The 18,363-nt window shown below is 40.6% G+C and overlaps 1 protein-coding gene across 4 annotated transcripts in view; it reads left to right on the top strand.

Annotated features, from left to right (window-relative positions):
• DDX58 (DExD/H-box helicase 58) overlaps positions 1-17,870 on the top strand; it is a 46,837-nt gene extending 28,967 nt beyond the window's left edge. For 3 of the 4 annotated variants that reach the window (XM_040963815.1, XM_040963814.1, XM_040963811.1), the window contains exons 12-18: positions 677-812; positions 3,473-3,621; positions 6,287-6,377; positions 7,138-7,308; positions 8,713-8,864; positions 15,535-15,678; positions 17,089-17,870. In XM_040963815.1, coding sequence (XP_040819749.1) covers positions 677-812; positions 3,473-3,621; positions 6,287-6,377; positions 7,138-7,308; positions 8,713-8,864; positions 15,535-15,678; positions 17,089-17,382 — 1,137 coding nt within the window. In that variant the 3' untranslated portion in view covers positions 17,383-17,870. The remainder of the gene's footprint in view (positions 1-676; positions 813-3,472; positions 3,622-6,286; positions 6,378-7,137; positions 7,309-8,712; positions 8,865-15,534; positions 15,679-17,088) is intronic. The other variant, XM_040963816.1, reaches the window with a different exon arrangement.
• Positions 17,871-18,363: the final 493 nt, after the last annotated feature.

Raw genomic sequence — 18,363 nt, forward strand, 5'->3', positions numbered from 1 at the left:
CTGCGATGATGACAAATGTAACTCCTGGTATGTGACAATGGTGGCCATGTCTAATGTTCAGTCAGTGAATCCTGTTGCCATTTCTGGAAGTGTATGTTTTTTTTACCCTTGTTAAAGAAATTTAGAGTCCTGGCTATCCAAAAAGTTAAGGAGTAGCAGGAATAACCATCTTCTCTGCTTACTATGCCATTGAAAGTATTTTAACATGCATTCAATTAGCATGTATTTGTATTTTAATAAGCTCAGTTGAAACTGGATGCAGGTTGTAAGTGCCACAATTATGAGAAAAATATGTTTAGAAATTAGTTATGGTATCAGATGTATGAAGAATTTGAGTCTGAATTATGAGGGCAGGTAGTTGTGGAAATTGATTTGCTTTTGTTACTGCTTTTAAATGTTTGACATGAATTTCTACATACTCATATTCTTTCTAGGTAGAGTTCTAGAATCCAAAGTGATTGTAATAAATCAACATTTCTGGCTGAGATTTTTCAAAACAGTATTTGATTCAAAGGTTTTATCATGGAACCCTTAGAAGGTACTTATCTTAAAACTGAGTTGGAATAGTGTTGAAGTTTTCTTAAAAGTAACTGTGTTAAGTGCGGCTAACTGAACTTGAATACAGTGACTATGCAAGACATCAGAAACCTACTGAAACAGTTTTTGTTTTACACAGAAATACAATGATGCTCTCATTATCAGTGAGCATGCCCAAATGAAAGATGCTCTGGAATACTTGCTCAATTTCTTTAATGATGTGCGAACAGCAGGGTTTGATGAGACAGAACAAGATCTGACTCGGAGATTTGACGGTGAGTAATGCTGTCAGAGGAAGAAGCTATGGAAACTAACCTGCTGCCTTTGTTTTTAATCTAAGTTATTGAACTACAAGTTTATGTAATTAAATTTTTAATTATTGAAAAACTGGCTCACAAGCTCAGAAATTTAAATTGCTTCTCACGATCTGTTATGATTTGGATCTAGCAGATGTTTTTGAAGATGAAATCTTCAAATTTTTCCATTTCAGCATATGCATTAGATTCCTTATTCATTGTAACGGCCAAATTGTTTTAATTTTAAATGCATGGCCCATAATCTTTAAAAAAAATTTAATTGATTACATTGCATTATGTGACACAGATGTATCGGCATTGGGATTCCCACCATCGCTCCCCAATTCTGCCCCCCTTGGTGGATTCCTCCACCTTATTGCATTACCATAGTTCAAATTCAGTTGAGATTCTTTCATTGCAAGCATCTACCAAGCATAAAATCCAGCATCTCATTGTCTAGATAAGTTCAACAGTTTCTTGGGGAGATCATCTCTGGTCTGAAGGTAGAGCCAACAGAGTATCATCCCAATCAATTAAAAGCCCCAACATTACATCAGTAACAATTTATAACGTTATGGAATTAGTTGACATGGTATTGAGTAACCAATATGTTAAAAGAGAGAAAAAAAAAAGAATGCAAGTTCTGAACCACATCCTGTGACTTCTACATTGACATTTCAATTATTAGTTTATATACAACTGGGTTGTATACACCTAAAATGGCTATAGATTACTATTCAGCTGTCTCATGTCTATTTTAATTTTAGTGTTTAGCAGTTTATAGCGTTGAAGCATGATTTTGCCGAACCTGGCTGTTTTTTGGGTAGTCTAACTCTATAACTGTAACGACATATGTCAACAGTTTAGGTGAACAGTTTTAGGAGGGGTGTGCAGAGAAATCTTCAATACCCTAGTGAGGAGTAACTAATCTCTGTGTCCTGCCTAGTGAGTTATAAGTGCATCCCCGCTGACCACTTCTTGTCTGTTTATAAGCTTTCCTTGTTCTCTTTCTATTCTAGTTTTTTTTTATTTTTGCTTTTTTGTTTGTTTTGAGGAGTTTCCAGAGCGATCCTGATGGTCATTACGAGAGAGGGTGGGGACCCAAAGTCAGAACCAGGCAAGGACCAGAGAAAGTTCCTCTCCTTAGTCCCGAAGGAAGTTTACTGTTCTTGTTCTTCTGTTTCTGCGGACCGCTCAGTGCTCCTGGTTGTTGTTCTGATGACCTTGAATCCCGCAAGGCAGGATCTGGACTTCTTTCATCCCATGTGGTAGATCCAAATGGGGGTGGGTGACCTCAGAGTTCTCGGCCTCTGGAAGCACTCCACTTCCCTATAATCTCCTTGGCAGTTAGGGTGTCCTTGGTGAGGATCTGGGAGTCTTCACGGTTGGGACACAAGCCTCCTCCTGCCCGCCTGCTCTACTCTGGGGTCTCCCCACTCTGTGCATATGACCTCCTGTTAAGAGGTTGTTAGAATCGCTCCTGATTCCCCCCACATGCCTTTGTAGTTTTGTTATTGTCTAATGCTGATTTGAGTCTGTTGTCTCAGAGTTACCAGTTATGATCCTGATAGGTTATACTTCCCGTCTTCTTCACTCCTTCTAGGGTGATGTAAGATTTCTCTGTTCTCCCTCCCCACTTCTGAGTAGCATAGGGCCTTACAATTCTTTGATGTAGATCATAAGCAGTCTGACTCATATCGATTGTTGGTTCATTGGTTACTTCATAATATCTTATTGTATGAGATACAGGCTGTTTGGTGTTGAAATAATATTACTGTTTTTTGGATTGACATCATTTCATAACATCCACATCAACAACAACAATATCAACGACAAATTATATCAGCCTGACAAAATAACGTGCCACTGAGTAACCAACACATGTGTGACGAAAAGGGAACACAGAAGTCTCTTGGGAAAAATGATGCCATCGTATACTTCATGAGCACTTGATGAATTCTACTAGAGAAAAGAGATTAACATGGCCCATAATCTATTGAATTATGTCCCCATTTTTAATTTTTTTCACAGTCTTAAAAACATCCTTAGAAATCTCTCTCATTACTTTTTAAAAAAAGATTTATTTTTAAATTTTTATTGGAAAGGCAGATATACAGAGAGGAGAGACAGAGAGGAAGATCTTCCGTCCAATGATTCACTTCCCAAGTGAGCGCAACGGCCGATACTATGCCAATCCGAAGCCAGGAGCCTCTTCCGGGTCTCCCACGCGGGTGCAGGTTCCCAAAGCTTTGGGCCGTCCTCGACTGCTTTCCCGGGCCACAGGCAGGGAGCTGGATGGGGAAGCAGGGGGGCGCCGCTGGGATTAGAACTGGCACCCATATGGGATCCCGGGCATGCAAGGTGAGGACCTTAACCACTTGCGCCATCGCGCTGGGCCCTCTCATTACTTTTTAAATTAGTTATGTCTCAAATTTGGAGATGTTGAATTGTTGGAACCTCAAAGAATGTGTGTGTTTTGTTTTGATATTGCCGATGACTTTCCTGAAAACCACATCCATTTAAATTGATATTTATAACTCAGAAAATTCTAGTCAAAGACAGAGAGACCTAAACTATCAGGGTTACTGCATGTTCTAAATGTTTGGAATTTGTGTTTGTAAAATGTTCCCCACTTACAGAAAAGGTGAAGGAACTGGAAAGCATTTCCATGGATCCCGGCAATGAGAACCCTAAACTCAAAGAACTCTTCCTCGTCTTACAAGAGGAGTACCACCTCAACCCAGAGACCAAAACCATTCTCTTTGTGAAAACCAGAGCCCTGGCGGATGTGAGTCATGCTTTTCTTCTGCAGAACAAACTGACCCAGTGCCACCTAGGGACGAAATGGCTTTTTCCTTCCTGCTCTGCAGCCCAGGGTCCTCATGTGGTTCTGTTTCTGTGTCCTCATTGCTATGTTTTCCCTTGCATCAACACCTCATTGTCTTAGTCAGCCTAGATGACAAGTACCTGTAGATCAAACAAATCATCCTTTTTTGTGCTTTTTGTCAAATTTTTGAATTCTAACCATTCAGTGGGCATTTGATGGTGTTTCACTGGGGTTTTCATTTAAATCTCATTAATGACTAATGTGATTGAGCATCTTTTTTTTCAAGACTTATTTATTTATTTGAAGGCAGAGAGAGATACCAATTGATTGATTGGTCAATCTTCCATGTGCTGGTTCACTCCCCAAATGGTGATAATGGCCAAGTCTGAGCCAGTTCAAGGCCAGGAGCCTGCAGCTTCATTTTCCCACATGGGTGCAGGGGTCTCACCACGTGGTCCAGCCTCCCCTGCTTACCAGATACATTAGTAGGGAGCTAGTTCAGAAGTTAAGCAGACAGTACTTGAACTGGCACCCATATGAGATGCTGGCTCTGTAGACAGTGGCTTAACACACTGAGCTATAGCCCCCGCCCCAGTTGAGCATCTTTCATATTCTTGTTAGCCATCTTTATATCTCCTTTGGTAAGGTGTCTGTTCAAATCTTTATTGCCCACTTATAAATGGGTTATCATTTACTTGTTCATTTTTTTTGACAGTTCTGTTTATATTCTGATGGAAGTATGATTTGCAGTCATTGTCTTCTGGTCCCTGGGTTGTGTTTTAAATATCTTAATAGACAATTAAATGATATATCTTTTGAAGATTGAAAAGCTTTACATTTTTATATAATGCATGTTTTTTTTCTTTTCTGGATTTAGCTTGTAGTATCATAGATAACTATGAACGCTTTGCTTATCTAAGGTTCTGCTAAAAGTTTTGCAATTTTACATTACACATCTAGGTATACAATCTGTTCAGAATTAATTTTTGTATAAGATGTGAGGTATGTATCAATGCACTTTTTCCCTTGGTACATTTAAATATGTTTCACCAACACTGTGTGTTGTTGAGACTGTTCTTTCTTCATTGAATTGCTCTTATAACTTTAAAAAAAATCAGTTGACTCTATTTGCATGGATCTATTTCTGTATTCTCTGTTCCATTTATCTAAATGTTTATCCTTCCATGCATTCCACACTGACTACCACAGTTTTATACTGTTTTGAAATGAGATAGCATGATTCTTCCAGCTTTTTTTTTTTTTTACAAAGTTGTTTTAGCTTTGTTACTTTACCATTCAATATATACAGATTTTCTACATATTTGAAAAAGCTTGCTGGGATTTTGTTTGGTGTTATATTGAATCCATAGATAAACTGGGGCAAAGTGATATCTTTATCAACACTGAATTTTCCTGCTCATGGCAGCAGTGTATCCCTCATTTATTCAGGGGTTCATTATTATTTATGTACCACTGAGTAACACATTTCCCCAAAATCTAGTGTCTGGAGATAACAGGCATTTGTTATAATATCCAGAAGTCATAAGCTTGGAAACAACTGTGATTTTCTGACTCAGGGCTCTCACGAGGCTGCAATCAAATTGTGGCCTGTGGCTGCAGTCAGCTCAAGGCTTGTCTTAGGAAGATCAGCTTCCCTGCTCACTCTCCATAGCTGTTGGCAGGCCATGCAAGTGAGCTGTCTCCAGGGCTGCCTGGAACAGGGCAGCTGGCTTTCCCCAGAGTGATCCCAGAGATTGAGGGAGATTCTGTTGAATTTGTAAACCGCAGCTATTTTTGTAAGTTCATCTGGAAAATCCTGTAGCATCATTATCAGTTGTATTTTATTCACTAGAAGCTGGTTAATAGGTCCAGTTCACACTCAAAAGTAGGGGATTGAATCAGGAACTGCAGATCACGAGGGCTTCCTTAACAGCTCCCTGCCTTATCTTTGGCTTCTTTTTATCAATGTTAGAGAATATTCACAGAGTTAATCTACATATTAATTTTTAAAAGATATATTTACTTGAAAGGCAGATAGAGATTGAGAGAGACAGATTTTTTACATGTTGGTTCACTTCCCAGATGGCTGTGATGGCTGGAGCTGGGTCAAGCCAAAGCCAGGAGCCTGGAGCTTTAGCCAGGTCTACATGGATGGCAGAGCCCAAGCATTGAAGCCAGTAGGGAGCTGGATCGGAAGCAGAGGTGGCGCCTTAAACCAGTGCTTTGATGTTGGATGCTGGCCTCACAGGTAGCAGCTTAACTTGAAGTACCACAATACCAAATATTAATAATGTTGATGTTGTTAAATATGGAACTAAAAATTCCAAATTTCAGTTGGTTATTTCTAGTGTTTACAAATACAATCTGTGTAGGTTGACACTGTATCCTGTAATCTGGGCTCATGTATTCTATACATTCAATGTTTTGGAATTTAACTCAAAGTGTAACTTCGAGATTAAACTCTATCAAGTTATAAAATCTATTCCATCAGGGTGAATTAGAATGGAATTTAATTCAAAGAAGTTGAACTCAGGTTTGTCAATCTTGAAACTGTCACTTTCTGCAATATTAAAATAATACAGGGTTTACAAGTAGTGCCCAAATGATAATTGCTTTTCCTTTTTAGGCTTTAAAGAAGTGGATTGAGGAAAATTCCCAACTTGGCTTTCTGAAACCTGCCATATTGACTGGACATGGCAAAACTAGCCAGGACACAGGTATTGCGTGAGTTAAGAATGCCATTCATATAGGAACATATGCAACATTTAAATTATTAAATAAGGCTTGGAATCAGTAAGGGTCCAACTAGAAAAGCTAAACCAGTAGAAGACTACATATAGTCAATATTTTTGGAGGGGTGACATTGCTAAAGCTACATAGCTAGTAGGTGTTGGAGCTGGGATTTAAACTCAGGCAGTCTTGTGGCAGAATCCAAGGAGTTAGAGGCCACCCCCAATGTCATTTTTTTTTTTAAAGATTTATTTTTATTATTTTTTATTGGAAGGGCGGATATACAGAGAGAGACAGAGAGGAAGATCTTCTGTCTGATGATTCACTCCCCAAGCGACCACAACAGCCAGTGCTGCGCCGATCCGAAGCCAGGAGCCTCTTCAGGGTCTCCCACACGGGTGCAGGGTCCCAAAGCTTTGGGCCGTCCTCGACTGCCCTCCCGGGCCACAGGCAGGGAGCTAGAAAGGAAGCGGGGCTGCCGGGATTAGAACCGGCGCCCATATGGGATCCCGGGCGTACTAGGCGAGGACCTTAACCACTTGCGCCACCGCGCCGGGCCCCCCAATGTCATTTTTAAAGTAGGCATAGGACGAGACTCTACAGCCCAGGATTGTTGTGCCATCATAAATACAAAGTACTAATTATATCTGTCATGCAAAAAGCATCCTGTAATTAGGTGCTGTTTTCTTTCAAGGGGAAAGTTCCCTCTTTGATGAGTCATGTAATGTCCTTTTGCTCTGACAACAGGAATGACCCTCCCAGCACAAAAGTATGTATTGGAAGCATTCGGAAGCAATAGAGACCACAATATCTTGATTGCCACTTCAGTTGCTGATGAAGGCATTGACATTGCTCAGTGCAATCTAGTCATCCTGTATGAGTATGTGGGCAATGTCATCAAAATGATCCAAACTAGAGGTAAGAGAAGCTTGGCTGCCCTCCCTGCAGTCACACAGGCTTGCTTTCTGATTTGTATGTCACTTTGCCCTTTACTGGGCTGTTGCTGTGGCAAACTCAACTCTGGAATCACTAGGGGTGACTAAGGTTTACTAATTTGGTCAGAATGGGTGGTTGTTAACAATTTTGTCCAATAGCTCACACCCTAGTTTGATGCTTGTTCCTAGTGGTACAGCTTACTTGTCTTACATAAAGTCTATGAAAAGCTTTGCAGGTCAACAAGTAGCCCTTTTATGGTCATGCTTGTGGTGCTGCCAGGCTCCTGTGTTCCAGAAGGGATATTTTGGAGTTCTCTGTTCCACCTGGACTAGACAATGTCCTAACTAGTCTCTCCTTCCTTTTCTTTTTTCTAACTTGCCTGAGAACAGCTGCCACATTACTATTCCCCAGCAAGTTTTGAGTATGTCATTCAGCTTCTTTGTATAAAAACTCTAGTAGTTCCTCAATTCACTTGATGTTGAATTTTCTTTTAGTTTTATTTATTTGAAAGGGAGAGAGGGAGAACTCTTCCATCTATTGGCTTACTCCCCAAATGGCTGTAGTTGTCCAAACTGGGCCAATTTTAAGCCAAGAGTCTGGAACTCTATTTAGGCTTCCCACGAGTGACAGGAGCCCAACCATTTGGGCCACCTAGTACTGCTTTCCCAGGTCCATGTGCAGGGAAACAGATGAAAATGAAGCAGCTGGGACTCAGAGCAGTGCTAAGGTAGCAGCTTAATGTACTGCACCAGAACACTGGCCTGGTGCTGAATTCTCAAAACATTGCATGGACTTACCTTTAAATCTCGTTTCCTGTCCTTCTCCCTGTGCAGTATCCATTTCAGCAAGTCTATCTTCGATTTCTGGTGTGCTGAAGGCATTGCTTGTGTACTACTAGTCTTCATTTTACTGGCCCTAATTCCTGCAGCTTCCAGTTGTCTCTCATTTGAATGGTTGCAGCCCTTTACAGTTATCTCTGCAAGAACTTAGACTTTCCCACCTATGTTCTGGAGTTTGTGGGTGTTATCTCATTTCTGCATTACCTAAAAGGCTATTGAGGGAGGATCTGTTATTTATCTTGGAGCCTTTATGATATACTGCTGAGGGTTTGCGCTCTTATTGGAATCAGAGTTTCTGTCTCTATGACTGTCCAGTTACACTGTGTCCCTGCAGGCCCTGAGCAAGCTGCTGTGAGCGCTCATTTACCCTCATGTCTAACATGTAGGGCTCACCCAAGGTTCAGCAAGCCCAACCTCCTTCCTGCAAGTGGAATGCCATGAACCAAAGTTACATTTTAGAAATACCTCTATCCTTGGTTTACCTAAACTCAGATTAGACCAGAGTTTTAAGGCAAAAACATCAAATAAGAAATGTATTTCCTAACAGGCAGAGGAAGAGCGAGAGGCAGCAAGTGCTTGCTTTTGACTAGCAATGCTGATGTAATCGAAAAAGAAAACATAAACATGTATAAGGAGAAAATGATGAATGAATCCATTATAGAACTTCAGGCATGGGATGAAGCAAAATTTAAAGAAAAGGTAGGTCTTCTCATTTGTTATCAATTTCTTCTAATTATAGCTTAGTACCTGTTAGGTAACTTTTCCCCCAGCCTCTAGTACCCACCATTGTAGTGTCACTAATATGAGGTCTACTTTATTCAGACGTCACATGAGTGAGAGCAAGCCTTTCTGTGCTTGGCTTATCTCACGGAACGTAACCACCCCCAGTTCCAGCCATGCTACTGTAAATGATAAGATTCATTCTTTCTTATGGCTGGGTGGTACTGAGTGCGTGTACCAACTTTTTAAATCTTGATGGTCACTTCGCTTATCATCTCATAGCTATTTTGTGAATAGTGCTTTCATAAACATGGGTGTGCTGATCTCTTTATTTCCTCTAAGTATAAACCCAGTGGTGTGAACACAGGATTATATAGTTGTTCAGTTTTCTGGTTTTTTTGTTGTTGTTTTGCTTTGTTTTTGAGGAGCCACTGTCCCATTTCCCACAGTCGCTGCACAAACCATCCCGCCCACAGCAAGTCAGTGTTGTCTTTTCTCTACATTTGCCAATGTGGATTATCATTTGCTTTTGTGATAACAGCCAATACTCGTGGAATGAGGTCGACCTCATTGGGGCTTCATTTTACTTTTCTGATTAGTGATATGTGTGTGTGTGTGTGTACACTTGCTGGCCATCTGCCTTCAGGAAATACTTTTAGTTTTACTGCCAGCAGTTGAATGGAATTACTTATATTGTTGCCTCTGAGTTGAGGTCCTAGCAAATTCTGGATATTTAATCTTTTATTGGATTTCCAGCTAGCAAATATTTCTTCCCATCCTGTAATCTGTCTTTTCACCCTGTAGATTTCTCTTTGCTTTGCAGAACCCCTTTAGTTTGAGATCCCATTTGTCTGCCTTTTGCTTTTGTTTCCTGTTTTGGGATCTGGTGAAAAAAGAAAGTTGCCAATTCCACAAAACTTTTTTCATATTGTTCTCTACTGCTTTCATAGCTTTAAGTCTTACATTTATGTGAAGTGTTAAACTGCTTGAAATTTTGTTTGGTTTTTGATTTTTGGTAAACTTCTAGTAGTGCTCTTAGGTTTTGGTGTGTTGTGTTTTGTCATTATTGCAAGAACTTTTTAAAAAAAGATCTTTATTTTTATTGGAAAATTAGCCATACAGAGAGGAGAGACAGAGAGGATGACCCGCTGAGTCACTCCTTAAGTAGCCACAATGGTCAGGGCTGAGCTGATCTGAAGCCAGGAGCTACTTCCAGGCCTCCTGGGTGCAGGGTCCCAAGTCTTTGGGCCATCTTCCACTGCTTTCCCAGGCCACAAGCAGGGAGCTGGATGGGAAGCAGGGGCCACTGGGATTAGAACCGGCACTCATGGGATCCTGGTGCATGCAAGGCTAGGACTTTAGCTACCAGGCTACTGCATTGGGCCCCATTTTAAATGTTGTTAGTTGATGGATCCATTGATTGTTCAGGAATAATTATCTTTGTTAGTTGATCAGCTGTCTAATAAGTACTAGTCTATTTTCATGCATTTATCTAGTTGTCAAAGTTTTTCTTGTTATTGGTTTGTTACTGCATTGTATTTAGAAAAAGTAGGTATTTTTATTTTAAAAATTTTGATATTGACCTACCACATTATCTATCCTTGAGTGTCCCATGTATTGAAGAGCCTGTGTATTCTGCAGTTACTGCATGAAATATTTTGTCTGTGGTATCTACTGATCTAGGGTATAATTTAACTTTGCTGTTTGTGGATTTTATGTTTAGGTGTTCTGCCCATTTTTCAAAGTCGGGCATTGAAGTCCTCTATTATAATTATATTGAAATGAGTCTCTAATACTCACTTTATGTATTTTGGTCTTCTGACAGCATGTTTACAATTTAATTTCCTCTTGTCGGATTGAATCCTTTATCCTTGTATAATGATCATCCTTATCTCTTTTAAGATTCATTTATTTATTTGAAAGGCACAGTGGACCAAGAAAGAGCTCTTCCTTTCACTGCTAGAGAGAATCTGCCTTCCCCCTAGTCACTCCCCATATGGCCCCAACAGGCAGGGCTGGGCCAGGCTGAAACCAGGAGCCAGGAACTCCATCTAGGTCTTCCCTGTGAATGCCTAGGACATCTGCTGCTTTCTGGGTACATTAGCGGGAAGCTAGACTACAGAGCAGCTGGGAGTAGAACCAGTACTGCAGTGTGGGATGCTGGCATTGTAGTGGCATCACAACAGAGTACCACAAAGCTGGCTATTCTTTTTACTGCTTTTGACTTTATTTAATCTAAGTATGGTTTCTCCTGACTTCTTCTGGATTTTATTTGCATAAAACATCTTCATCCATCCCTTCAGGGTTAGGGTTAGTTTTATAGGAGAAAGGAATTCAAAATAATTTTTAAAATTTGATAGGAATGAACTAGCAGGAACATGATCCCCGAGTTGTGTACTCATCAGGGTTGGGCGGAGACTGAAGCCAACTGGAAATTCAGTCCAGATCTCCCACCTGGGTGTCCAAGGCCTGCTTTAGCAGAAACCAAAAGGCAGCAGTTGGAGATGTGTGTCAAAACCATGCTTCCAGACTTGGGAAATAGTGTCCTCACTGGTCTCAACTGCTAGGTCAAATGTGGCTCTGAAATGAGTTTCTTCTGAGTTGAGTCTTGTTTTAATTCATTAAGACACTGATTGGGGTTTTAGTTCATTTACACTCATGGTCATTATTGAGGGCTGAGGTCTTAGTTTTCCAGTGAACTACACTTCCTTTCTCTGTCTTGTGGTTAACTTGTTTTTCCCTCTAGTACTGTTTTGAGTCACATTATTTTTTGGTGAGTCAGTTATAGACTTTTGCTTTATGGTTTCTGAGTCTTAAAATATCTTTTGGTTATAAACTGCAAACTATAGCAACTTGGCATTGATTGTAAAATGGGGAGAAGTGAAAGAAATGAGATGCTACTAAAGTACTATATAATTTCTCTACCTTCCTCTCCATTCTTTGAACTTTTGATTTCCAATTTTGTCTTTCTATATTGCCTGCCTCACATTAACATGGTTACTACTTTTGTCTTTATAATACTATAAATAAGGTATGTAGTGATTGACATCTATATTATAATGTTAAAACATTCTGTCTTAAAAATAGTGTTATATCTCCTGATATTTTCAGAGTCATTTTAAATTTTTTTTAAAAAGATTTTTACTTGAAAGGTAGTTTTACAGAGAGGAGACATAAAGAAGGTCTTCCATCCGCTGGTGCACTCCCCAAATGCAACGGCCAGAGCTGAGTTGAACCAAAGCTGGGAGCCAGGAGTATCTTCTGGGTCTCACGTGGGTGCAGGGAGGGAGTGGGTATAACATAGATAACTCCCTTTCCTGCTAATGTATTTTTTCCTACTGTTACACCCAAACCAGATACTGTGGTCTTGGGCAATTGATTTGGTGTATGGATAACTGTTCAAATTGGTGTCTCTGTGAGTAGACAATTGCAGGAGCAACTGCTTAGCTGGCATCTTCCTCTGTCATACAGTAAATGACACCGTGTTGATAAAAGTGGTTTGGAAGCTTATATAGTAGACCAAAATTTCAGCGTTTAGCCTATACTCACACACTTCTTTAGTTCTTAATGGCAAGACTAATCTACCAGGCCGAAGCCAATGCTGGTGGACATTTACCCTGCATCAGGCAGTCCTGATCATTTTATCATTTAACACATACCCTCCCAAGTGTCTATGAAGCAAATGGACTTTACTTCCTTTTTTACCCCCTAGGGTTTATTTTTATTTGAAAGGCACATCTACAGAGAAAAGGAAGGACAGCAAAGGTCGCCTATCCACTGGCTCACTTCCTAAATGGCCCCAGTGCCAGAACCGAGCTGCTCTGAAGCTGGGAGAGGGAGACTCTCCTGGATCACCGTGTGGGTGCAGGATCCGAAGGACGTGGGCATTCCTCCTGCTTCCCCATGCCACAAGCAGGGAGATGGGTAGGAAGGATAGCAGATGAGACAGGAATTGGTGCCCAAGAGATGCTGCCTCTTGGAAGTAGAGGATTAGCCCCATGAGCCACTGTGATAGCCTCCATTGTTTCCATTTTGTACTTAAAGAACTGAGGTCCTGGGCAGGTGTGGTGGCTCAACAGGCTAATCCTCCACTTTCAAGTGCCAGCATTCCATATGGGCACTGGTGTCTGTCCCAGTTGCTTCACCTTAGATTCTGCTTTCTGCTAATGACCTGGGAAAGCAGCAGAGGATGGCCCAAGTCCTTGGGACAATATTCCCATGTGGGAAACCCAGAAAAAGCTCCGGGCTTCAGATCAGCCCATCTCTGCTCACTGCAGTCACTCGGGGAGTGAACCAGCAGATAGATCTGTCTCTCTCCTGTAAATCTGCTTTTTAAATAAAAACAAGTCTTGCTGGTAAAAAAGGAAAAGGAAATACTATCACCCAGAACACTAGAAAATATGGTCTGACATTGCAGTGACAGCACCACGTGCTTCTGTGGGACAGGTAGTCCTTCCACACATCTTCCCTCAGGTTTCATTTTTTAGAAATTATTGTTTTGTACTTTTCTTCTGAGAATGTCCTAATGTCCCTTTCATTTCTGTAGAATAATTTGTTGGGTATATAGTTTCTAGGGTGATAGTTCTTTGCCATTAGCATGTGAGAAATGTTGTTCCACTCCTTTGTAGCATCATTATTTTCTGATGACAAACTATCGTTCTGTTCTCCTTTAGGAAAGGTGTCTTGAGGGCAGCCAGAGAACTAATGACATTTCCTGAAGCCAGAGTTTTAAAACTTTGTTTCTCATAGTACATTTAGTTTTATCCTATTTAGTTTTTCTTCCTGCTTTTTGAATCAAACAGATTTATTGCTTGTTAAATCTAAGAAGTGTTCAGTTTTTTTTTTTTTTGAGTTATACTTATGTGAAAGGCAGAGTTAGAGAGCTTGTTTGCTCATTCACACCCCAAATGGCCAGGGGTGAGCCAGACCCAAGCCAGAAGCTGCTTCTGGGTCCAGCAGGTGGATGCAGGAGCTCAAGCACTTTGGCCATTCTCTGCTGTTTTTCCAGGTGCATTAGCAGGGAGCTGGGTTGGAAGTGGAGAAACTAGGATTCGAACTGGCACCCAGATGGGATGTCAGTGCCCGGATGCTACAGCACCACCCACCTCAGTCATTATTTGATTTTTTGAATGCTTTTTAAGCCTTGCTCTCCATTTTCCTTCAAAGCCTCCACTGAAATTGTAGATGTGGACTTATGTCTCCCCAGTTCCTGAGGTTCTGCCTAATTTCAATTTTCTTCTTCTTATCCAGATTTGGTGATTTCTATTGTTACATCTTGTAGTTCACTGGCTTCTTTACATTCCACATTTTTTCTGTTATTGTGAATCTTTATTCTTCCGTGTTTCAAGAGCATCTGATTGTTCATCAAAGCATTTATAAAAGCATTAGCTTTAAAACTTTTGCCCCGGGCCCAGCGTGATGGCCCAGTGGCTAAATCCTCACCTTGCACACATCAGTATTCCATATGTGCACTGGTTTGTGTCCCAGCTGCTCCACTTCCCATCCAGCTCCCTGCTTGTGGCCTGGGAAAGCAGTGGAGGATGGCCCAAAACCTTGGAACCCCGCATCCACGTGGGAGACCCAGAAAAAGCTCCTGGTTCTGGCTTTGGATCAGCCTATCTGTTGTGGCCACTTGGGGAACGAAGAAGCAGATGGAAAATCTTTCTGTTTATATATCTGCCTTTCCAATCATAAAAAAAATTCTGAAACAAAAACAACTTTTGTTCCATAAGTCAAATATTTGGTCATCTCAGTTTTGACATACAATGATAATTATTCTCCCCACCCCCAATTAAGCTGAGCTCTCCCTGTTTCTTGGAATCAGAAATGAAAATGTCAGACCTTTTCATGTGAGGCACAGATCATATCCCAGTCCATTCATGCCTTGTCCTGCCATGGGTTGGGGACGGGCCACAGCTGGTTGGTTGTTTTTTCTTCCTGTGGTGTCTGGCTACGGTGAGCCACTGTCCTTCTAGAAGTCTTCCTTCCTGCTAGATATTGCTTTTCTGGTCCTTGGACTAGTGAAAGGTGACTACTGCTTAAACTTTGGCTGCAGCCGTATGCAATTTGCACTGCTGTGTTCTTCAGCTGCAGGCTGAGATGGAAATACAAATCAGATAAATAATCACCATGTTATTCCTACATGCCGAGGTGATTGCCTTTTGTCTTCACACTCATTTTATACTGTGAACACAGCCAAGGCCAACATTTTGAACTAGAATAGGATCACACTATGCATGTGTTTCACTTCACTGGAATTCAACAATATGCTCAGTGACTGAAGGAGAGAAAAACAGAATTTCTAGACAGTAGGTATTCTGTCATTTCACTCAGTTGATTTACGCCTGAAGTGGGGTGTAATTATGCTTGCAATAGTCAGTGCATACTACATTTCTACTTGTAAATGCTTCTAAAAGTTTGCTAACTGGCAGTAAGCATCATTATTTTATGAACATCTTTAGTGCTTTTTAGGCATCTTTGATATTAAGACTGACTGAAGGCAACAGCTGAGCACCATTAAATACCAATAAAATCATCTGTAGGACTTTTACGAACAGCTCAGACAGGTATTGTATGTCCACGGAGGTTATAGATGAATATATCTACCTACATCTTATACTACACTCAAATTTATTTCTTTTGCATATAGCTTCTCCATTTACAGAATGCTGAAAAATTTATCAGAGATAGTCAACAAAACTCCAAACCTATACCTGATAAGAAAAATAAGAAACTGCTGTGTGGGAAGTGCAAAACCCTGGCATGTTATTCATCTGATATAAGAACAGTCAAGGTAAGCATCTTTTTAGAGAACTTGGTCATATTTTAGCACTAGTTAATGCCTATTACCTACTAGTGAAGCAGGTATACTATGGCCTGTGCATTTTGAAACAACTTTTAGTAAAAAAAAAAAACAAAAAACTGAACATTCATAAATAAATAGTATTTGGCTACCATGGAGTAATGTGAGCAAGACATATGACTACAGATACTTGGTTTGCTTCCTTGTACAATAAAGTTCCAAGACAAAATGAAAAGGTGCTAGGAATGTGGTGCAGGGACTCCTGGGGGTAGGGAGATGTGTGCAAGGATCAAAGCTCAGAGCATCTACCATCCTGTTTCCCTGCTGAAACCAATCCTGGAGTCTCGATGACAGGCAGTGGAGAAGCAGCAGGTCTGCAGGGGTGCCCACCAACGCCGCAGGCTCTTGAACCATGTGCTGCCAGAGAAGGCTGCAAAGGACCACAAAGAAAATAATTTGATGAGATCTGAGAGAAAAAAAGCCTGAGATGAGAATACAGAGAATTCAGTGAAATCAGAAAAATAATTTACACTGAGAAATTCAGCAAAATGATAAAAAAAATCAGACATTTTAGAATTAAATAATAAATAGGGGCAGGTGTTGTGGCTCGATGGTTTCAGTTACCATCTGGGATGCCACATTCCTTAGCAGAGTGCCAGTCATAGCTTCTCTGTGATCCAGCTCCTGGGCGCACCTGGGAAGCAGGGGCTCAAATATAATATCCTGCCGGTGACAAAAAAGCTCCTGGCTCTTGGCTGGAATCACCTCTGGGGAGTGAGCCAGTGGATGAAAGATTTATCTCCATCACTCTGCCACTCAAGTAAGTCTTACAACACAGTGAATTTTGGAAAAAAAATATAGCTGGGAGCTACTATTGATAAAATATATCAGGCAGAATTTGATCCTTTTGAAATAAACTAATAAAGAATCAAGTAGAAATGAATTTTAAGAAGCAAAAAAAATCTTCAAGACTTGTAACTATTAAGCAGGCAAACCACACTCTAAAGACCAAATACACAAAAGTTTTAAAGATATGCGATCCTGAAGTAATGGTAAGTCGGAAGTCTCTGTGCAGTTTAACATGGACTGTGGTAAGAGCTGTGTACACACCAGTCCCTGGTTCTCTTGAGATACACACTGGCCTTCATATTTCTTTTGTATGACCTACAAGCTTCCAAATCCTCTTTCTCCTATGCTGCCTCATCTCACTAACACTTGCTTTCCACTTGTATAAGGAGTCAGGATAAGGATCCTAATCTGGCTCTCAGAGGAGTCTTTCCATCTCTCTTCAACTGCAAAACCAGTAGGATTCTAAATGTGGACTGTTGAGGTTTTTTTTTTCTTAATGATTATGTACTGGTTCTCATGCTCTCTTTTCTGTATTTGACCCCTTCATTTTAGGATTCCCATTACACTGTAATTGGAAATAGTTTCCAGAAGAGCTTCGTGATTAAACCACACCCCAAACCAAAGAGGTGTGGGGATTTTGACAAGACAGGAAAGATATTCTGTGCCAGACCGGATTGCAGCCATGACTGGGGAATCCGTGCAAAGGTCAATGCTTTGGAGATCCCGCTCATTAAGATTCAGAGTTTTGTGGTAGAAGACGTTGAGACTGGAAAACAGACGAATCCCTCAAAGTGGAAGGAATTTAATTTTGAGAAGATACCATTTGAAGCTACACAAATGTCCTAACCATCTCGGGGCCTCTGACTTTAATTATAGGCAATATGCAATTCTGAAGAAATGAGTCTGCATGGTCATGGATTGCCACTATTTTATTTGACACTGAACTGTATATCAATTTCATCTGTCTAGCAGTTTGTACAATATCATGAAGATACTTCAGAAAATTCATGGAAAATCAAAGTGCATTTTGTTCCAATACATTCTGAGATCCTTGAATATTTGGTACCTTGAGAATGAGTGTGAAAAACATACATTATGAAAAAGCGTTTGGTATCAACATAAACTTAATTTTCCATGAGCTTTGTGAAGTACCTTGGACTAGTTCCATGCACTGACAGGCATGGTAATGTTAAAACTGTAGTAGACAGCTTTTAGTGAGAACACAAATGATAGGGTGGTTACTGAGGAGCTATTCTGTTCTTTCGTTTTACCTTCACCCTGCTGTACTGATTTACTGCTTCATTTGGAGCTAATCTAAAGTCATTTTAAAGTAACAGTTAATGCACTACTATTGTTCTCAAATGGCTTTCCTTTCCACATTGTGTCAGAGTAAAGCCACCACCTGAAATGCTGCCATTCCACACGGGTGCCAGCTGATGTCCTGGCTACCCCACTTCCAATCCAGCTCCCTGCTAATGCGCCTAGGAAAGCAGCTGAAGAGGGTCCAAGTGCTTGGGTCCCTGCATCCGTGTGGGAGATCAGACGAAGTTTCTGGCTTTGGCCTTGCACTGGCCATTTGGAGACTGAACCAGGGAATGAAAGAATTCATTTCTCCTTGTCTGTCTAACTCTGCCTATCAATAAATATTTTAAATATTTAAATATTTAAGTGATTTAATTTAGATGAAGGTGAGTAATCCTGTTTTCAGCTAGAGAAGGACAGCATACCAAAACAAAACACAAACCTAGGTTTTCCTTGTTTGATATTTACATACAGGCAAGCCATTGCCAAGAATTAAACCCAGGAAGAGTTACTGGCCAACTAACA

Source organism: Ochotona curzoniae, unplaced genomic scaffold (assembly GCF_017591425.1).
Source record: "Ochotona curzoniae isolate NIBS_2020 unplaced genomic scaffold, NIBS_Ocur_1.0 scaffold_3208, whole genome shotgun sequence".
NCBI classification, from domain to species: Eukaryota; Metazoa; Chordata; class Mammalia; order Lagomorpha; family Ochotonidae; genus Ochotona; species Ochotona curzoniae.